General features: G+C 36.7%; 1 protein-coding gene across 1 annotated transcript in view; it reads right to left on the reverse strand.

Annotated features, from left to right (window-relative positions):
- LOC150098155 (SURP and G-patch domain-containing protein 1-like) overlaps positions 1–23781 on the reverse strand; it is a 292494-nt gene that overhangs the window by 75396 nt on the left and 193317 nt on the right. The window contains exon 8 of the mRNA XM_090406236.1: positions 20600–20688. Coding sequence (XP_090262362.1) covers positions 20600–20688 — 89 coding nt within the window. The remainder of the gene's footprint in view (positions 1–20599; positions 20689–23781) is intronic.

Raw genomic sequence — 23781 nt, forward strand, 5'->3', positions numbered from 1 at the left:
ACATATTTATTAAACTACTATGCAATTATACAGTTTCTCAAATGAGTTGTCTCTTTCTAAAAATTAAAAGCTAACAATTATAATATCTCAATAATTGTGCATACATTAAAACATGCAGCAATACTATCATTCAAAAATTTATGATCTCATCCCAATGCTAATTTGTTCATGCAATATATATACTTCAATTTCTCATATCTAAATTATACAAATTAATCTTCAGCTTCTTAGTCCGGAACAAACAATCACAATTAAACTTTATAAGTGTCCCTTGGACCATCAGTCTATCTTCCGTAATGTAAAACAAACATAAAATTTTACTCGCAGTTCTTCTCTGACACACATATATCTTAACTGGCTTTCTTATCTCTTTTAGTGGTTCCACTGACTGTTTTTCCATCTTGGGCCTCAACATTCGTGCGGGCTTCTTTCCTTTAGCACCGTAGCATCGTGTAGAACTCCAGGAGCTTGATGCATATTGCACCGATGCTTTCTAGGTCAGCCGACGGCTTTCGGCGTCCAAGGCACACGACAGACTATCTTACTGGAAAGGCGTGCTGGTTCGACTTTTCTTCTCCTTGATACCTCCTGGCACCCACAGCTTCTTTCCAAACTTCTAACAGACCCACGTCCACGATGCTGGATCGAGACACTACAAGAAGAGATTGCCCGACTCGATTCATCCCTGATGATTTTTTATACTTCCTTTCCGGTCTCTGTACTAAGGGTTGAGAATCCCTAATACTCCAAAGCAAAAAGTGTTGTGACCATAAGTTGTCGATTACTTCTGTTTCCCACAGAACACAAAAAACAATCTTATTTACCAAACGCGGTACATCCTAAAATGTTTGCCGCCTTTTGTTGCACTGTCCTTGAGACTTGCATTTGGTGAAGCTCGAACACAACTGAAAGCACTTTACGTATTCTACTTATGTATTTGCCCCTGATGATTTCTTATACTTCACCAGTTCCAGTTTTCCTTGATACATACTTCTTATATCCACTTAACTAATTTACATAAAATAGGAACATGGAATGTAAGAAGTATGCATCAAGGAAAACTGGAACTGGTGAAGAAAGAAATGAGAACTCGAGTTAAGATGTTAGGAATCAGTGAACTGAGATGAACAGAAATGGGTCACTTTGATACCGATGATTTCATGATGTATTACTCTGGACATGAAAACCTTCGAAGAAATGGGGTAACATTCATCGTTAGAAGAGAATATGCTGTATGCACCCACTGCAGATTCATCTTCACTTGAATCTGCAGTGGGTGCATACAGCTGCATACCTAGCAAATGTTACCCTTGTATGCACCCACTGCAGATTCAAGTGAAGATGAGGTAGAATTTTTACAGCTTGCAACAAGTAGTACACAGTACTGATAAAACAGGTTTTCTTTTGATATTAGGTGACTGAAACGCAAAAGTGAGTGAAAAAGAAGAACGAGGCATTACTGGAAAATTTGGTTTAGGAGTAAGGAATTAAGCAAGAGAAAGGGTGTTGGAGTTTTGTGTTGACAACAGTTGCTTTATTGCAAACACTTGCTTCCAACAACATAAAAGAAGATTGTACACATGGTCTTACCTAATGGAGAATATAGAAATTAGATAGATTATAATGTTGCCAGCAGAAGGTGGAGAGTGCTATCCAAGCAACAAAAACACCTGGTACAGACTGCAGGACAGATCATGAATTATTGATAGCTGAAGTTAAATTGAAATTAAGGGCTAAGAAGAAACAAAAGGGCAGTATCAGATTTGATTTAGATCCTATTAATGAAGTATTTAAAGTAGAAGTGAGAAAGGAATTAAAAAGTTTGGAGAAGACAGGAAGAGAATTAGAAGAACTGTGGGAAGAAACAAAATGTACAGTCATAGAAGCAGTAAGGAAGATTCTTAATAAAGCAACAAGAAAGATTGTAAACCGTTGTCAGAAGAAGCTATTCAAATAGCAGAGGAAAGAAGAAAAATGAAACCTCAGAGAAACAAAGAAAGGATTAGACATTGGTTGTTTTAAGGATACTTGCGACATAAGACTGAATGATATAATCACGTAATCACAAGAAAGATATTTATTATTATTATTATTATTATTCCTAATACCTCCAAGGAGTCCGAAGACTCATCGCGGGAGGACACCAACAACTATCTCTACACCTAACCTCTACTACGAATCATCTCCATCAACGCCATCTACCGCCCACCTTCAACACCACCACAACAGTAATTTTTGTCTGTAAATTGCGTGTGTTCTGAAGGGCCGATTTGTATGTATGCGGGATGAAAAACCCGAGTTTCCGGGAGAAAAAACCCTGCTACCTCCGTATGAGATCGGCTAACTCACCTTCGATTGAAATCTACCAGATAAAGATTCCTCCCGTCGCGACGAGAATCGAACTTAGGCCTATTCCAATCGAAGGGCGCAATATACCATCGTTCTTCCAATTGCGCTACGGAGGCGTCTATTTAACCAAATATTTCGGTCTGGAAATAGCAGACCATCGTCGGTGGTATTACAAGAACAGTTTAAAAAATATACAAGCTAGAATACTAACAATAGATCGTTGAAATTAGAACATGCCGCGTGATGTTATATCACTAAGTAAGCTCAACTTTATCTCTTCCTGGAGTTTATCAAATTCCTTGCAACTGTGATCTCTCTTACTTTGGACAGACTGGACGTTCTCTTGAAAAAAGAATCCAAGAACATCAATCATCCATTCTTCACAATAAACCTGAAAAGTCTGGTTTGGCTCAACACGGGATTGAAACTGACCACAGCATCCTTTGGTCCAAAACGCGCCTCTTACATAGATCCCGTTATAGGTTCGAACGTTTGTTCAAGGAAAGCGTGGAGGCCTTGCTCCATCATCCCAACCTGAATCGTAATGACTGCATATCTATATCAAAAATCTGGGAAAGCCTAATCAAGATTACTCATTAATTTTTTTTTTTTTTTTTTTTTTTTTTTTTTTTTTTTTTTTTTTTAATAGCAAATTCAATCATGTTTCTACTTCAAAATATTTCGTTTCATACTTAGTGATATAACATCACGCGGCATGTTCTAATTTCAACGATCTATTGTTAGTATTCTAGCTTGTATATTTTTTAAACTGTTCTTGTAATACCACCGACGATGGTCTGCTATTTCCAGACCGAAATATTTGGTTAAATAAATATCTTTCTTGTGATTACGTGATTATATCATTCAAAGGATTAGACAACTGAGTGCAGCTTTCCGAAGACAGGTAAGGAAAGATAAGTTAAAACATCTAAACAAAAGGTGCAAGAAAATCGAAGAAAGCAAACATTATGGGTAGAATATAAGTTCTGTTTAGAAAATTAAATGCTGTTACACAGAAGTTTATCCCTAAATTAGGAGTTGTAAAGAGCAATTCAGGTAAATGTCTAATGGAAGGACAACAGTGAAAAAAAGATGAAAAGAGTATGTAAAGGATATGTTCTTTCTCTCAGATCTCCTCATGTCTGAGAACTCATGACCTTCCTGATGATGCTTCGCATTTCTTTCTCCCCCCTGTGCTTCTCTTTTTGCTTGTTCTAGTTTAAGTCCAGTGATTCTTGATATTTGGTCAATCCACCTGTTTGGGGGTTTTCCTCTTTTTCTTTTCCCACATAGTTTACCCTGGATGATTATTTTTTCCAGGCAGTTGCCTTCCCTTCTACATGTGTCCAAAATATTGCAGTATTCTCTTTTCAATTATGTTGAAAGTTTATTTTTCACTTGGTTACACTATAATAAATTTAGTTTAATCCTTTATCCAAGTGTAAGCAAACAAAGTTTGCACCTGAAAATATCTTCAGGACTGAATATGGTGTTGTACTACCTTACCGGGGTAGGTGGTACAACACCAGGCAACATGTAGCAAAGGTGGAGCAAGCTACCAACACTCCTATCCCAGTATCTCCCATAATGCAAAACACATCTCCTTGCAGATATGTATAATGTTATGCATTAAGGGATTGGCCACTACCCAGACTAGTTTCGACCTTTATTGAGGTCTCTTCAGTGGGAGCCAGGCCCAGAGTTGGAGATACCAGGCAGAAGCAATAGTGAGGTCATCGTTACCTATAGGAGTTGCCTAAAGGTATGTCACCTTTTTTTTATTAAATTACTCTGGATTTAGAGAAAGATGTTGAAAGTTTATTTTTCACTTGGTTAGACTATAATAAATTTAGTTTAACCCTTTATCCAAGTGTGAGCAAACAAAGTTTGTGCCTGAAAATGGTGTTGTACTACCTTACCAGGGTAGGTAGTACAACAACACCAGGCAACTCGTAGCAGAGGTGGAGCAAGCTACAAACCCTCCTATCCCAGTATCTCCCATAATGCAAAACACATCTCCTTGCAGATATGTATAATTTTTGGCATCTCCTATAGGTAAAGATGACCTCACTATTGCTTCTGCCTGGTATCTCCAACTCTGGGCCTGGCTCCCACTGAAGAGACCTCAATAAATGTCGAAACTAGTCTGTGTAGTGGCCAATCCCTTAATGCATAACATTATATATATCCGCAAGGAGATGTGTTTTGCATTATGGGAGATACTGGGATAGGAGTGTTGGTGGCTTGCTCCACCTTTGCACGAGTTGCCTGGTGTTGTACCACCTACCCCGGTAAGGTAGTACAACACCATATTCAGTCCTGAAGATATTTTCAGGCGCAAACTTTGTTTGCTCACACTTGGATAAAGGATTAAACTAAATTTATCTTTTCAATTATGTTTATCAGTCTTGTGTGGATATTCAGTTCTTCTAGGATACTTTTATTTGTTTGTTTTTCTGTCCAAGACATTCCTAACAATCTTCTCCAGCACCAGAGCTCGAATGCCTCGATTCTTCTTTTGTCATATTTTGTCACTGTCCAAGACTCGGAAGCATAGAGAAAGATCGAAAAAACTAAGGTTTCTACAAGCTCAATTTTCGTCTTTTTGGAGATGTGCCTGTCTTTCCAGATCGTAGTTAAATCAGTCATTGCTTTCTTAGCTAGTGCTATTCTTCTTCTTATCTCGTTTTTACATCCTTTTTTTTTTTTTTGTTATCATCACTCCAAGGTAGTTGAAATGGTAGACAATTTTAATTCCTTCTATATCTATCTCTTCTGCATTGTTTAAAATCATTATTTTGGTTTTATCTTGATTTATTCGTAAACCATGGTTTAAGCTTTCCCATTCTAATTGATTTAGGATGGATTTTAATTCCTGTTCGCTTGTTGCTATTATCACTGTCATCTGTATCCGAACAGTCACTAACCCACGATAGTGGGTTAGTGACTGTTTGGCCACTAAATTTAATGCCTCCATTCCACTATTCTAGAGATCCTTTCATTATAGTTTTGCTGTAATGGTTGAATAGTAATGGTGAGAGTATGCATCCTTGTATTGATCCTTTATCAAATTGGAATGCAAGGGACAATGAGTTTTCAATTCTTACCGTTGCTTGATTTCCTTGATATAAGTTCTTTAAGGTTATTAGATGGTTTGGTATTCCTGATTCTTGCATGATATCCATAAGATATCCCACCTCATGCAGTCAAAGGCCTTGGAGTAATCTATAAAGCATAGATTAAGGCTTACAGATAGATATAGATAGAAAGATAAATTCTTAAGTTGAATTCCCTTGATTTTTCAATTATTTGTCTGATGTTAGATATATGATCTCTAGTCCCTCGACCTTTTCTGAATCCTGCTTGTTCTTCCGAGATCTGATGGTCTATAAAACTTTGTAATCTCTCCTTAATAATGTGTAGTAAAATCTTGCTGGTATGTGAGATAAGGGCAATGGTGTGGTAGTTTTCACAGTTGTTGTGATTGCCTTTTTTGTAGATTGGGATAATGGTGGAACTAGTCCAGTCATTCAGCCATCTTCCAGATATTGTTACATAAATCATGTATCCAGTTGACTGCATTCTCCCAAGGTATTTCAGCTGGTATTGAACCAGGTCCTTGGGCTTTGTTTTTCCTTAATTTTTGATTGCTTGTTCTACTTCACTTTTGAGGATTTCCGGTTCCATTTCCATGTTTTCCATAGCGCCTTCATCTTCTTGTTGAATAGCTGGGTCCTTGTAAAGCTCAGCACAATACTCTTTCCATCTTCTGGCTATGTCATTAGTGTCATTTAAGATCTTGCCGTTTTCCTTTGCAATTATATTAAGTTTTGGTTTGAATTTTTTGGTTACATCCTTAACCAACTTGAATAAATCTGTTGTTACATTAGAGTTGGAGTGTCTTTCTATTTCTTTACAGATGTTTTGTATATAGCCATTTTTATCTTTTTGACAAGATTGTTAATAGCTTTATTCAGGTTCAGGTAATTTGGGTTTTGCCAATCTGTTGTTTTAATTTGTTTCCTTTTTTCAACGAGTTCTAGGGTTTCTTTTGTAATCCATGGACTACCATTCTTCTTTTTTATTGGTATGTTTTTGGCTGCAAATTTTGCAATGGTTTGTTTTAGGTGTGTCCAATATGATGCAATGCTTTGTTCCTGAGGTGTGTTTTTTGGTTCTTGAGCTCTGATTCAATGTTCATTGTAAATTTGTTGTCCATTTGTGAAAAGTCATCTTTTGTTGTTGTTATTCTTGTTTGCTTTCAGATGGATCTTTAAATTAGAGATTAATAATTGATGGTCTGATCCACAGTCTGCACCTGGCAGTGTTTTGGTGTTATTGTTTAGTGTCTTCCATCTTCTGTCAATTAAAATGTAGTCAATTTGATTTTTACATTGATTCCCAGGTGCTACCGATGTTTATATCTCCTCTTGTGCTGTTTGTACATAGTGTTAGCGATTACTAATTCCCTTTCAATGCAGAACTCCAATAGTCTAGCGCTCATTCATTTCTAATTCCCAGTACGTATTTTCATGATTCCATTTAAGTGATCACCATGTGCACTGAGTCCCACCTTAGCATTGAAGTCTCCTAGAACTATTCGAATATCCTTTCTTGGTATTGTATCCATAGTTTCATTTAGGTCATTGTAGAATTCCTCACTTACTTCATCTTCTGCATTTCATGTGGGTGCATAAACTTTGTATCAGCGTTGTTGGAATTGGGTTGGTGTTATGATTCTGTCAATGACTGGGGTGTATCCTTTTACTGCTTTACTTATGTTTTTTATTAGAACAATGCCATCACAAGAACAATGATAGCAACTCCCTTTTCACTGTTATGGTCTGGACCAGAGAAAAACACCTTGTTTCCCTTATGTGTTGTAAAATGACCATGTTCTTCCCAGTGAGTTTTAGCCAACCCTAAGATTAGCATCTTATTGTCTTCCATTTCATTCTGTATTATGTCTAGTTTCCCAGGTTGCAGGAGTCCTCTGATGTTCCATGTTACTATCTTGAAGGTCTTTCTGAGTTATTTTATGATGATCTGATTGGTGACTTTGTGGGCTGGATTGTCATCAGCCTTGTTGACGTTACTGTTCCTCAGTCTAGTCAAATTTGGTCTTTGTTGCACATTCCTTTCCCCCCCATGCTTAGAGGTACCACCTTGGTGTGCCAGGCTGACGGCTGCCCCTCTGTTATAAGTCTGCATCACCATGAAGATTATTATAAAGGATTTGTACAAGAAAGATAATATTGAAGGAGAATTTGTAAGGAGAGCTTTTGTTGTGAAACCCATGATAATGAAAAGTAGAGTGATATCAGCAATGGAACAACTGCCAAAAGGAAAAGCTCCTGGAGCTGATGGCGTGTCAGTGGAATTATTGAGAGCAGTTGGGGATGAAGTAGTGAATATATTGACTGAAATTTGTTAACAGGTTCAGAAGAAAATATACTGACCTAGAGATTGGAAAATTAGTATTCATCCCAATCCCCCAACAAAATCAAATGCCAGAGATTGAGAATTATAGAACTATCACTTTAATTTCACATTTAAGTTTTATAATAAAGGGAGATAAAATAGAAATTGTGGAAAGTTTTGATTTACTGGGGTCCAGAATCAGAAATGATGGTAAATGTGAAGATGAAATTAAAAGATGGATAATCATGGGGAAAAAAGTGATGTCAACCTTGAAAAATTATGAAAGATAGAGGTGTGAGTAAGGCCAGGAAAGTTAGAATTGCCAAAGCAATGGTATTTCCAGTAGTGATGTATGGATGTGAAAGCTGGATTATTAAGAAGAAAGATACAAAGTGAACTGATTCAATTGGATTATGGGTGTAGAGGAGACTATTAAGAATCTCATGGACTGCAAGAATGACCAATAAGATGGTTTTAGAGAATATAGACAGTATGCTCCTTGGAGGCAATGACCGTTAAACAGAAGTCTATGTACTTTAGACATTATGCGAGCTGATGAATTATTGGAAAAGGCAGTATGTTTGGGAAGATCACAAAAGAGTAGGATGGACAACATGAAAGAATTTAACTTCAACTTACAATTACTGAAAGAAAGGACAAGAGGCCAAGTGGGTTGGACAGCCTTTGTTCACAGGATCACCAAGAGTCGAAAACGACTGGAAGGTATATAACTACAATAATGAATGCAAACAACTGGGGAGAAAAAAAAATAAATGGAAGATTAAACTGTAAGCCTTAAGTCTAAGGTCCTCAACCACAATTATGGACAGTCAAGTCAATCAAACTGTAGCTTGGAACACCTTGTACAGAAGGAAAATTACTATGCTTCAATGCAGCAAATACATACTTGACTTTTTTTTTCCCTTTGAAATCAGAAGCAGATTTTTAAAAAAAATCTTCATCAAATTCCAGACATGTACCCTCAAGGGGTGTACAGGATATGATAGTACTACATGAAAAATGTACATCATTACTAACTTCCTATCTACAATTTTACTCCAAATCAGTCTATTACTTGTCAAGACTCCAATATTATCATTATCAGATCTTATATTTCTATCGTCCAAGACACATTGTACCGTATCAATCCAACTATATCTTGGTCTTCCTCTGGGTCGTTTTCCTGCCAACCTGACAGAGAACACTTGTTTTGCTAATCTTTCCTCACCCATTCTGTTTAAGTGACCATACCACCTGAGATTAGCTCTGCTAACGTACTCCTGGATGCCAACAATGTCAAGTTCTTTCCTAATATCCTCGTTTTTAATATGATATTGCCATTGATGCCATCTGTTCATGCCTATAATCTTTCTCAGGACTCTCACATCTCTGGTCTCTAGTCTTTGGCCAAGTGTTTTACTTTTGACCCAGCTCTCAGATCCATAAGTTAAAACTGGTTTACACACTGTCTTGTATACAGCTAATTTAGTGTTCCGACTAATTTCTCTCTTATTCCATATGAAATTATTCAATTGATTTCCTACTATACTAGTTTTGTTGATTCTGTTGTCTATTTCCATATTTAATTTACCATCTTCACTAAAAATCGTGCCTAAGTAGCTGAAATGTTTTACTTGTTCCAGAGGTTCCCTGTTCACAACACAGTTGACATTTTTAACAATTCTACCTATTTTCATTGTCTTTGTCTTTTTAATGCTGACCTTCATACCATATCTATTACAACAGTTATTCAATTTAGTCAGGGAATCTTGCAAACTTGTAGCGGATTTATTCAGAAGTATAACATCATCCGCATAAAGCAAAGAGCTGATGTTAACATCTCCAATTCTGATATCATGTTTAATACCACTTTTCTTCATAATGTGCTGCATATAAATAATGAATAACAGAGGAGATAATGTACATCCTTGTCTCACACCAGATTTAACATTAAACCATCTTCCTGTATTTCCTTCAATTCTAACTGCCGACTTACAACTCAAATACAGACTAAGTACTGCTTGATATAATGCCCCATTGACACCATATAACTGTAGCGTATTAAATAGCTTCTCTCTTGGCACCTTGTCATATACCTTTTCCAGATCGACAAAACTTAAATACAGATATTTGTTATATTCCCATGCTTTTTCTCAACTATTTGTCGTAAAGTGAAGATCTGATCCTAACAGCCTCTATTTGGCCTGAATCCAGCTTGTTCTTCACCAAGCTTTCCTTCCACAATTCTTCTCAACCGTTTCTCAAGTATACTAGCATAGATCTTGCCAGGAACACTCAGTATGGAAATACCTCTGTAATTCTCACATTGAGTTTTATTTCCCTTTTTATATATGGGCACTATTAGAGCTCTACTCCAATCATCAGGAATTCGTCCCTCTGTCCAGGCTTTCTGAACTATGCAGTGCAGCCACTGTAAGACTCTTATACCCATATTCAGCATTTCTGGTAAAATATCTCTCCTCTTGCTGCCTTTCCACATATCAAGCCATTGATGGCTTTTTCTACTTCAAGTATGGATATGTATTCCTGACTGTATGTCTGTTGAGTGTTTTTTTACCACTGTGCTATCACTGCTTGTTTCATTTAGCAATTTTTAGAAGTAATTACTTCATACTTCAAGGATATCTTTTTCACCTGTTTTCATGCCACCTTTATCATCTCTAACTCCTTTTACAACACTCTTTCCTCCATTTCTAAGCTTCTTCAACAACCTCTGGATCTGTAACTTAACATCAGACATAAAGAACATAAACTTCATTACACAAGATTTCTTCTCTTCAAGAATGCTGGATCTGATAGAGAACACATACAAACTTATTAAGCACAGTTTCTTCCACTCTTAGCAATGGCCAATTCAAAATGTAATTACTAACCTCATACCCGCTTTTCTTTAAAAAAAAAAAGAAAGAAAAAAGTTTACCGCATAACGTATCAAAAAGAAGTGTCTGTTGCTTTAGGAGAAACTATATAATTCTTCTTATCACTTCTGTTTACAATTCAACTTTAGCTTCCGTGGAAAGAAATTTATCCATTAAATGTTTCCCTCATAATACTTTTTTCCACCTTTTTTGACTTAAGAATTACTTTAAGCTATATTTCTCCCCTAAACTTTCCTTTTTGGGGTGCTTAAGGGTCAAAGTTGTATAACTGAGAGGAGACCTCCACATAGTCTTTAAAGGAATGTGGAGAACCCAGGGCTTCTGACCTAATGTACAATCCTCACCTTCTCGTGGTGCAACATGTTAGGTATCTACCTGAATACTGAACGAACGAAGATGGGCTGCCAATTTAGGATTTAGCCGACCAAATTGTATTCTTATTGGCTTAAACCACAATATTAAATAATGGTACAACATGACAGAATTTCATGCCAGCTGGAGCGTTGCCCAATTAAACAAGGCCCCTGTTGTTTTCACCAGGGAAAACAGTGAAAAGTCAGTTACTGGAACAAACTCTAAAATCTGACAATTTGTCAGATTTTAGGGTTTGAGCCTTGACAGGTAATAGATTGATTTGGAGGAAAACTGTAGATAGGAAGTTAGTAATGATGTAAATTTTTCATGTAGTACTATCATATCCTGTACACCCCCTTGAGGGTAAATGTCAGGAATTTGATGATGATGAACTTTTCTTCTTTCTTATCAGACTTGGGTTTCAACTCTCATATCCATAAGTCAGTGTGGGAAAAACAGCTGTATCCAAAAATCCTCAATTTTGTTCTTGTGGAGGTAGATCTATTCTTCCAGATACTGTTGCAATCAACACAACTATTTTCCTCTCTCACTACATCCATTTCCTCTTCAGAAGTATAAACTTTTTGCAACGTGCATTACTGCCTGGCATGGAAAATAGCATACCAGTGAAACAAAATAAAAAAAAAAAAAAAGATTCAAGGTGAGCCATTTTTATTAACAACTATTGCAATTAAACAGTTTGAGATAGGCCTTAATTATACAAAGATTTCTTTTACATAAAACATTAGTAAAAAAATTCTAATTACAAAAAATAATACATTATCATTATACATTTAAGAAATGTTTACATATATAATAAAACTAAAAAGATCTGTTTTATATATATATTCAAAATCAGTTGTTATAACATAAATAAATAATATAATGTAAGCTAATTGATATCGCTAAATAGCAGATATCCTACACTAGGATAACTGCAGTTCAAATAACACAAACTGCACAACTACCCTGAACTAAGGAACTACCCAAACTTGTTAAATTCAGCTTCAGAAATTGTCTCAAGGTTTGGGAAGCACTCATTCTCAGAACTTTAGCCCAACAGCCAAGAATATTGATTCTAGCTGTTTACCCACTTATTGCCTATGCAGTGCTTGTATGCACATTTTTTGTACTGTGTTTCCTGCTAATGGCAATTTGACTTTGTTGAGTGTTCTGTAAACAGAGAGAGAGAGAGAGAGAGAGAGAGAGAGAGAAAGGGTGCCACTGGGAAGATGTGTGATTAAAAAAAAAAAAAAAAACCTTCAGCTAACGCCTTTTTATTCCCGTATACAGGGAGTAGGCGAGGCCGTTTTAAGCCCTATAAATATCTATAATAGGTAGGCTATTATTCTTTTCTCTAGTAAACTGAATTCTGGGGTACTGTCTATTAAGATGCAAGAAGAAAACATCAAGTGTCTGAGCCATGTGGCCAAGAGAACATTAGTCAGATAGAAAGTTGGAGAATAGCAATTTTCTCAGCAAAAAAGTCAGCTGTTCAAGTTTCATAAACCTTTCATCTAACAGGTTTGATGATATAGCTGTTAGAATCCTTAGATTTGGCCACAACTTTGCAGTAGTGCCATGTTGATTTCCATCTTTAGACATCATGCTGCATATAGAACAGAGTATTTGCAACTTGCCTCATACCATCACACAATATCAGGCTTGATGTAGCTAACATCCTTTCTCTAGCTTCACCATTTAGAAGAAATCTCTCAAACAGCCAACTCCTCTCTCTCTCTCACTCACATTATCTAAATTATGCAAAAATAGTAGCTTGGTAATCACCAGAGCTCTACTGCGAATATAATCAGAAAAAGGTGGTGCTACTCAGAGATCGCACTACTTATAAACCACTGGACTATCATGATCCCATCAATTCTCAAAAGAAAACATTAAGAAGGCTTTTTAAAAATCAGCTGGCTTCAGATGATGTTTGAATGCAGTGCAGAGATTACACTTTTATAGAGTTCTAGCTATTTTTTTTTTGAGGTGCCCCATATATAAGGGGAATTACTATAGTCAGTATGTTGAGAGGGATGTGAAGAGTGGGAACAACAATTAATTTATTTTATTTTATTTATTTATTTTTTTTATTTTAGCCTTGTAACCACTTTACAAGAAGGTCTGACAAAGGAAAGTTCAGCCTGTGCAGAACAGCTATTGGAGACTTTATTAATAACTGTTTTGATAACACCATATTGTTTGGGAGGGAAGGGAATGGAAAAATTAGTGTGTGTATCTACTTCTGTGTGTGTGTGGGGGGGGGGGGGGGGGGAGTTGGAAACAGAGATAGAAATGGTGCCATTGAGATAGAAATGATGCCATTGAGACGGACTGTGATTAAAGTATCTAAAAAAGGCATCTACTGTAGGAGACAGAGAGGATTATTGGGTTTATGAATTTTGGTAATCCATATATAATCCATGGGGAGCAGAAACTGAATAGTTTGAGTTTTTTAACTACTTCAAAGAGGCCACTCCCACTCTCCCGAGGATCCTCTACCTCCTGTCTCTCTGTTCCAGGTGTGTTTACAGGGTTCCTTGGTCTTGCAATTTATATTATGGTAAAACTGGAAGATCTGCAAAGATCTGCCTAAAAGAACATAAAATATACATCTGCAGCCATAGGTATGGTGAGTCAGGTGTAGCTGATCATGTCTTGGATACCTTGCAAAGAATCAAATAGAAGCAAGCTACTATGCTTGGCCACAACAAATAAAAATTTGAAAGCCTTCTATTAGAATCAGCAGCAGATTTAAAAAAATCAATGTAATCTTAATAAATATAGTTGTATTAAACTACCCAAGCTTTTGAAAACTAATTCTTAAGCCTCCCACCCAACAGCACCCATAGAGGGTGCTTCCTCATCGAACTTCAGGCTTGTGAAGATGTCACATCGGATAATAGCAATGCAGCAGAAAACCCTGATGTGCAGAAATAAACAGGTTATGATACAAATTGGGGTGCTTAAGGGTCAAAGCTGTATAACTGAGAGGAGACCTCCACATAACCTTTAAAGGAATGTGGAGAACTAACCAGGGCATCTCACCTAATGTCCAATCCTCATCTTCTCGTGGTGCACATTGTTGGGTATCTACCTGGATACTGAACGAACGAGTATGGGCTGGCAATTTGGGATTTAGTCGACCAAATTGTATTCTTATTGGCTTAAACCAATATACAAAATGATGGTACAATGTGACAAAATTTCATGCCGGCTGGGGCATCGCCCGAGTAAACAAGGCCACTGTTGTTTTCACCAGGGAACAAGGGGGAACAGCAAAAAGTCAGCTACTGGAACAAATCTGAAAGCACAACCCAACTCAACATCACCAGAGTTAAAGATTGGTACTATCAACATAAGAAGCCTGAATGGCAAAGAAATGGAGCTAGCTGAGGAATTAGATAAGTACCAGATCGACATTATACGGGTGACCAAAACAAAAAAGACAAAAACTGGTGAGATCTTTCTGAGCAATAAATACAAAATGTTATATTCAGGCAATGACAATCAAGGAAAAGAAGGAGTAGCCATAGTATTCAACACAAATTACGAGGCTAATCTTCTTGAATGGCAGGCAGTCTCAAGTAGTGTGATGTGGGCTAATATTAGAATGGGGAACTGGACAATGAGACTTATTTGTGCCTATGGTCCACAAGAAGGTTCTACTAAGGTAAAAGTGAAGGAATTATTTGATGCTTTAGAGAAAGCAACTGACACAATGAAAACGGAAAAGTTGGTCCTTGTTGGGGATCTAAATAGCAGAGTAGGAAATGATTGTCAGACATGCAAAAATATTTTGGGAAAATTTGGAGAAAAGAGCAAAGCTAATAATAATGGCAAATACCTATTGGATATCTGCTCAGAACTTGGACTGGTTATTACTAACACCATGTTCCAACATAAAAATGTGCACAAATTCACATGGAGAGAAGAGGCAAGGAATAAGAAGAGTCTCATTGACTATGTTATTGTTGATAGTGATGTTTTCTCCCTGGTGCAGAACACCAGAGTGTGCAGAGGATTTGAAATTGAAAGCGATCACTATGTAGTCTTGAGCAGGATAAAATTGAATTTCATATTGAAAAGAATAACATGTAAGAAAGTTTTAAAGCGAATAAAAGTTGAGCAGCTCTCAGATGTGAAGTGTAGACTAAAACACACAAAGATTATTGAAGAAAAAATGAAAGAGTTTGAGAACAGGAACCAAACCTTGGAGATTCAGTGGCAAGCCTTGAAGAAAACCCTGATTGATTCAGCCAGAGGCATATGGTGAGGTTGTCTGCAAAGATAGAAAAATCAGAACTCCATGATTGACACAGGAAGTTAAAGAGGTAGTGAAGGAAAAGAAAAAGATATCCTTGGAGATTCAGTGGCAAGCCTTGAAGAAAACCCTGACTGATTCAGCCAGAGAGGCATATGGTGAAGTTGTCTGCAAAGACAGAAAAATCAGAACTCCATGGTTGACACAGGAAGTTAAAGAGGCAGTGAAGGAAAAGAAGAAAGCATATCAAAAGTTCTTGTCAAATAAGTCAGCTTTTGCTCTTAGAGAATACAGAGACAAATGTAAGAAAGCAAAACATTGTGTAAAACTAGCTAAACAAAAGTCATGGGAGGATTTGGCAAGAACATAGAAAATAAATATCAAGAAGGTGGCAAGATATTCTGGAAGTTGTTGAAGAAGTTTAGAAATGGAGGAAAGAGTGCTGTAAAAGGAGTTAGAGATTATAAAGGTGGCATGAAAACGGAAGAAAAAGATATCCTTGAAGTATGGACTAATTACTTTGAAAAATTGTTAAATGAAACAAGCAGTGATAGTACAGTGGTAACAAACATGTAAGGAATACATATCCACACTTGAAGTAGAAAAAGGCATCAAAGGCTTGAAATGTGGAAAGGCAGCAGGAGTAGATGATATTCGACCAGAAATGTTGAAGTATGGTGGTATAAAAGTCTTACAGTGGCTGCATTCCATCGTTTAGAAAGCCTGGACAGAGGGATGAATTCCTGATGATTGGAGTAGAGCGCTAATAGTACCCATATATAAAAAGGGGAATAAAACTGAATGCGAGAATTACAGAGGTATTTACCTACTGAGTGTTCCTGGCAAGATCTATACAAGTATACTTGAGGAACGGTTGAGAAGAATTGTGGAAGAAAAGCTTGGTGAAGAACCAGCTGGATTCAGGCCAAACAGAGGCTGTCAGGATGAGATCTTCACTTTTCGACAAATAGATGAGAAGGTATGGGAGTATAACAAAGATCTGTATTTAAGTTTTGTCAATCTGGAAAAGACATATGACAAGGTGCCAAGAGAGAAGCTATTCAATATGCTACAGTTATATGGTGTCAATAGGCCATCATATCAAGCAATACTTTGTCTTTATTTGAGCAGAAAGCCTAGACAGAGGGACGAATTCCTGATGATTGGAGTAGAGCACTATATTAGGGAGTCAGCAGTTAGAATTGAAGGAAGTACAGGAAGATGGTTTAATGTTAAATCTGGTGTGAGACAAGGATGTACATTATCCTCTCTGTTATTCATTATCTATATGGATCACATTATGAAGAAAAGTGGTATTAAACGTGATATCAAAATTGGAGATGTTAATGTCAGCTCTTTGCTTTATGTGGACAATGTTATACTTCTAAATAAATCCGCTACAAGTTTGCAAGATTCCTTGACTAAATTGAATAATTGTTGTAATGGATATGGTATGAAGGTTAATATTAAAATGATAAAGTCAATGAAAATAGGTAGAATCATTGAAAATGTCAACTATGTTGTGAACGGGGAACCTGTGGAAAAAGTAAAACATTTCAGTTACTTAGGCACGATTTTTACTGAAGATGATAAATTAAATATGGAAGTAGACAACAGAATCAACAAAGCTGGTATGGTAGGAAGTCAATTGAATAAATTCATATGGAATAAGAGAGAAATTAGTCGGAACACTAAATTAGCTGTATACAAGACAGCGTTCACACCAGTTTTAACTTATGGATCTGAGAGCTGGGTCAGAAGTAAAACACTTGACCAAAGACTAGAGACCGCAGATATGAGAGTCCTGAGAAAGATGAGAGGAGTGAACAGATGGCATCAATGACAATATCATATTAAAAATGAGGATAAATGGAAAGAACTTGACATTGTAAGCATCCAGGAATGCATTAGCAGAGCTAATCTCAGGTGGCATGGTCACTTAAACAGAATGGGTGAAGAAAGATTAGCAAAACAAGTGTTCTCTGCTAGGTTGGCAGGAAAACGACCCAGAGGAAGACCAAGATATAGGTGGATTGACGGTACAAAGTGCCTTAGATGAGAGAAATATAAGATCTGATAATGTTGGAGTCTTGACAAGTAACAGACTGATTTGGAGGAAAATTGTAGATAGGAAGTTAGTAATGATGTAAATTTTTCATGTAGTACTATCATATCCTGTACACCCCTTGAGGGTACATGTCCGGAATTTGATGATGATGATACAGTCACGAGGACAATTATCAACAATAAACGTTTTATACGGTAAACAATTGAGGTACATGCTTGCTAAAGGGTATTTCCCCTAATATAAATTCTCTACTTATAATTACATGCAGGATACAGGCAGGTAGACAAATTTAACGAAGATAAAATTTGAATTTTAAGTCATGCGGTGAAATACATGAAAAGATAAAGAGCTACTACAATTTGTAGACTGCGTTATATTGAAACTGCATTGTATAACTACCGCGTTCAACAAAGGTTACCTCTATTTAGAAATTTATGCACAGATAATCATACAAATACAACATGTATTTTACAAATGATATTCTATCTTTTTCAACTTAGCTATTTGAATACAAATTCTACCCTACGGTTGTTTTTTATGAACTGGTCAATAACATCGTCATAAAAAGTTTTGTAACTTACTTTTCCCAAGCAACACGTACACTTGTAAAGGCTGGCTAGAGCTACTTTGACTTGCGTATGGCTCGTGTTTAAGCAACAGGATGAGATGACGAGGGAGCGAAAATGGTTATGCACACACATGAAATCACAGTGCTGAAGCAAGGACCTGGATGCTCCCACAACCGAGCAAACCAAGTTAGCTTGACTAGCACCAGCCTTCGATATACAACGCAAAGCTCAATTATTGGCATGCAAGCTTAAACCGTCTTCTGTCTACAAAAATAAAAACCTAAATGGAATGCTTATATGCATGCATTTATTAACAAATAAATATTACTTCTTTCTCAATTAATGAGCTTGTGCAGCAAGCATAACAAGTATGGAGAATTCGCCACTTTCATTGACCTAACATCAGTTTATGATACAGTCTGGATCAGGGCCTCCTCCTAAAGGTAGGAAATATTATAAGGTGCAAAAAAACTTTCCAACTTTTTGAATCCATTCTCTCCAACAGAAAGATCTGGGTCCATATTGGCAGAAAAAAGAACAAGCCCAGATTCCTTCACAATGGTCTCTGTCAGGCCTCTGTGTTATCCCCTTTACTTTTTAACATCTACTTGTACGACTTACCACATACCAGCTCAAGCAAGTATATGTACGCTGATGAACTAGCGATCCTACATCAATCTATCTCCTTTGCCAGTCTGGAATCAATCTTGAACACAGACCTGGACATCCTGGAAGAGAACTTCAAGCAGTGGTACTTGAAGCCAAATCCAACAAAAACTGTGCCCACGGTATTTCACCTGAACAATGCAGAGGCAAATCGACACCTCAACCTTTCTTTCTGAGGAAAAATTGTAGAACACGTGCGTAACCCAAAATACCTTCAAGTGAGCCTGGACAGAAGCCTAACTTATAAAAGGCACATCACCAACCTGTCCGACAAAATTAAAACGAGAAACAATATAATTTCAAGGAACAACCTGGGGTTGTGGTGCAGAAGTCCTAAGGTCGTCTGAAGTAGCCCTCACATTCTCTGCAGTAGAATATTGTGCCCCTGTCTGAGAAAGAAGTGCACACACTAACATTATAGACACCCAGCTAAACTCTGTCATACGCACAATTAGTGGGACAGTGAGAAGCACTTCTCTCTCCTGGCTGCCTGTCCTATCTAAGATTGCTCCACCAAACATAAAGAGAAGACAAGCCTCTATTAAAGAATTTAATAAAGCAATGAGCAACCCACTCCTGCCCCTGCACCAAACTCTCATAAATCCACCTAGTCTTCGCCTCAAACCTGGAAAGCCTCTCTGGTCCATGGACAAGCTCTCTTCAGCTGCCCTGCCATCAACACCTGACATGTGGAGAGGATAGTGGTCCAACAATCTCCCAACAAACAGCTTCCTGGTAGAAGATCTCTGTGCTCTGCAGCCTGGTTTTGCTCTTCCTAGGAAGATTTGGTCATCAATCAACAGGATCAGAACTAACCAGGGCAGATGTGGCTACCTACTAAGTAAATGGGGGCTGTTAGACCACCTTATTGCGATTGTTCTCCCATGGCTCAGACGATTACTCATATTGTGAACTACTGCCCAAGGCTCCAATTTCACGGTGGTGATCCATAGGACATCCACAAGGTGACAGATGAGGCCTTGGATTGGCTTTCCAGACTGGACATTGACATGTAGCTGTTCTGTATTCCTTTTGCCATAAGAATAAATAAATATCCTGTACACCCCTTGAGGGTACATGACAGGAATTTGATGATGATACCAGTTTAAGGCCTCAATCAGGCCTCATATGAATTACTGTGCACAGATTTGGCCACTTTGTTTTCATGGTGATTTTGTGTAATTGTGTTTGTTTATACAATTTTAATATTCTTTCCATTACAATGTCTCAGTGACAGACAAAATACAGGACTGATTAAACATGTCTTTAATTATTTATTTGTACTGTTTTCATTCCATTAAACCTTATAATGAATTTAATTTAAACAATTTATAATCATTTTTTTGGAAATCAGGTGAAAATAATGTGCCAATTAATATTGTAGGACGTTTTTTTTTTCTTTTCAGCATAGCATCCTCGTTAGTTGGATGGATGTAATTTTGATTATATCTGGCAACACACACACAGTAATACTCATATCTAGATAAATCAAGGTGGTTTAAAGGCTTCCATTATTAATATCATAAATGACTAATACAATTTGAAATTACTACTAAATGTTAATAAAACAGACATCCCTATTATATTTAACTTGCAGGTTTCATTCTGTTAAAGAAACATTATAGATAAATCAGCATGAAATTTATATTTTATTTCAACATGATATTGACTCTCACTATTGTAAATAACATTAGAACAAAATAGTTCAGTAAAAATACCCTCAAGGCATAATGCTATTCTAAAGGAAATTCACTGTAGCAAACTATCCATATTCTGTGGTCTCTACTAGTTTGTTATAGTGAGAGCACACTGTATGTCCATTTAAAATGCAAAATAACCTCTATGAATAGATCTTTAATAAAGCAGGTTATTTATCTGATTCCAATCTTTGAGTTTCTTATTCGGTTTTAAAACAATGTGGGTTTAATATCCCCTTAATTTAAATAATGTTTATATCGCTGAAATAAAGCCTATTGGCTCTTTATATTTAAGTAACAATGCTTACTTTTCGTTGATCTTCCAGCTGTTTCCACTGGGCAACTGTAAGATTAGTTGAACCAAAAACTTGAATAGCATATGCCATAAGACCAGGATCTGAAATTATGAAAAGCAAATATTATATTCAAATAAAACAACATCTGAGATTTCCCAAATTCATGTATTAACAACATTAAACTGTTCTGGATCCACAAGAACTGTTCAATATCTTCCAGGAAAAGAATCTTCTGAATAAACATTAACTTAAGCTTAATTAAGATTATGATATCGAATTATTTCCTTAAGTTTTTCACACATGCAATATCACTGGTTATGGGTCAATTCTTATTATTATTATTAGTGCTCTACAGCCCATATCAAGTCCAGGCCTACTGGATTTGCTACCTACAAGTTTGTTTGTCCAAAACTTTATTTCTCTAGTTTTTGGTGTCAATCCATCTTCTTCTAGGTTGTCCTTTGCACTGATCAATATTTCCAAAATAATCAGGCTTCAGTTTCCACACTTGATGCCAGCTCTAAAAATTATAACTAAATGCCATTTTGTAGCATTTGAAATAAAATGACGGAAGAAATTGTATAATAAAATATCAGTATTTTAGAAACATCCTAATATAATAATAAAATTTGGAGAGTTTCCTTTTCTCATTATCTTAAAAACATATTACACACACAGTGTGCCCATTAAATAACAAAACTGATTTTTTTTTACAGGACAGCCCTTTGAATAAAAGTAACAAATGTGTTTATAGTTTTGATTGCTACAATGTGTTGTAATCTCAGGTACAACTTTTGAGTTGGGTGATGTAGCAGTTTTCATGTGGGTTCATTGAAGGAAGACTGTGTGAGTGGAGCATGTCAGAAGTTGCATCAAGGAGCAAAGAGCTGTGATAAAATTTTACTGTAAATTAGGGAAAAAATGCTACAGGAGTGAAAGACCTAACAAAAATTGAAGGCAATGACTGAGCCGTGCACAGGTGTTAAACTGGTTTTCAACGTTTAAAGATTGGAGGGAGTCCCTGGAGGATGAACCAAGCTGTGAACGACCAATTTCTGCACGTACAAATGAAAATATGGTAAAAGCTAGGAAACTGTTGCCCATGACAGGCGAATAACCACTAGGCTCACTGTAAGAGCTTGGTGTCATAAGGAAAGATTAATCTTGCGATTTGAACAAGAGGAGGATTTGTATGAGGTTTGTGCTGCACATATTGACACATGAACAGACAGGGCACTGAGTTGCATCTCCTCAAAATTTCATCCATGCAGTTGATCAAGATCATGATGTGTTGCAAAGAATTGATACAGGTGATGAAATTGATATTTTCAGTTTGATCTGGAGACAAAACACCAGAGCATGGAATGGTGTGGAATGACTTCTCCCAAGCAGAAGAAAGTCAGGTTACAAAAATCAAGACAATCATCATTTTTTTTGACACTGCTGGGATTATCCACCACAAATTTGTTCCCGAGGACACCACAATTAACGGGCAGTATTATTTAGGAGTAATGCAACATGTCACGAAAGAACTAACTTTTTGCTTTTCTCACAGATGAAGTGTACATTGAAAGGGGGGGAGTGCTTCAGTGACACTGAGAACATCCAACATGGTGTGGCAAAGAGACTGAAGGAGGTTCTTGTTTAGGACTTCCACCTTGTTTTCGAAAACCTGTGACAGACGTAAAAATTTTGTGAGGAATTGGAGGGAGATTATTTTCAACCTGTGTAATTGACAATTCCTAATATAGTTCTTTGTTTTGATATAATAATTGTTCTCTCATTACTTAACAGACACACTGTGTGTGTGTGTGTGTGTGTGTGTGTGTGTGTGTGTGTGTGTGTGTGTGTGTGTGTGTGAGAGAGAGAGAGAGAGAGAGAGAGAGAGAGAGAGAGAGAGAGAGAGAAACTAAAAAAGAAGAATTTACATATTTTACATACTTACATATGTAACAATAAGAGGAAAATATAATAAAATAACTTGCACCTGAATATACCATATTTACTCGAATATAACTTGCCCTTGCATATATCTTGCATCCCAGATTTTACTTCATGAAAAAAGAAATTCAAAAGTTTTGCATATACCTTGCACACGAAAAAAGTTTAAAACTTTAAGAAATAGATAGTGAATGTTGTTATAGTAGTTTCAGATGTTTTGGAATTCAGTTGAAGAGAATCAGCATTTCAACTCAACAACTTCGCCTTGCTTTTGTCATTGAGCCATGCATTCTTCTGTTAATACAGCTTCATAGCTGTGCTATATCTACTGGTCTGCCATCGCTGTCCGTTTCATGCTCCACTTTCACTTCTCATTAGTCATTCGTGAAGGATTGTTCATAATGTATCTCATCATCATCAAATTCCTGCCATGTACTCTCAAGGGATGTACAGGAGATGATAGTACTACAAGAAAAAAATTACATCATTAATAACTTCCTATCTACAATTTTCCTCCGAATCAGTCTGTTACTTGTCAAGACTCCAACATTATCAGATCTTATATTTCTATCATCTAAGCCACTTTGTACCGTATCAATCCACCTATATCTTGGTCTTTCTCTGGGTCATTTTCCTGCCAACCGGCAGAGAACACTTGATTTGCTAATCTATCCTTGCTCATTCTGTTCAAGTGACCATACCACCTGAGATTAGCTCTGCTAACGCATTCCTGGATACTGACAATGTCAAGTTCTTTCCTAATATCCTCGTTTTTAACATGATATTGCCATTGATGCCATCTGTTCACACCTATAATCTTTCTCAGGACTCTCATATCTGTGGTCTCTAGTCTTTGGTCAAGTGTTTTACTTCTGACCCAGCTCTCAGATCCATAAGTTAAAACTGGTTTGAACACTGTCTTGTATACAGCTAATTTAGTGTTCTGACTAATTTCTCCCTTATTCCATATGAATTTATTCAATTGACTTCCCACCATACCAGCTTTGCTGATTCTGTTGTCTATTTCTATATTTAATTTACCATCTTCAGTAAAAATCATGCCTAAGTAACTGAAATGTTTTACTTGTTCCACAGGTTCTCTGTTCACAACACAGTTGACATTTTCAATGATTCTGCCTATTTTCATTGTCTTTGTCATTTTAATGCTGACCTTCATACCATATCCATTACAACAGTTATTCAATTTAGTCAGGGAATCTTGCACACTTGTAGCGGATTTATTTAGAAATATA

This window comes from Typopeltis vanoorti, chromosome 16 (assembly GCF_054136105.1).
Source record: "Typopeltis vanoorti isolate ZY-2024b chromosome 16, IOZ_Tvanoo_1.0, whole genome shotgun sequence".
Lineage (NCBI taxonomy): Eukaryota > Metazoa > Arthropoda > Arachnida > Uropygi > Thelyphonidae > Typopeltis > Typopeltis vanoorti.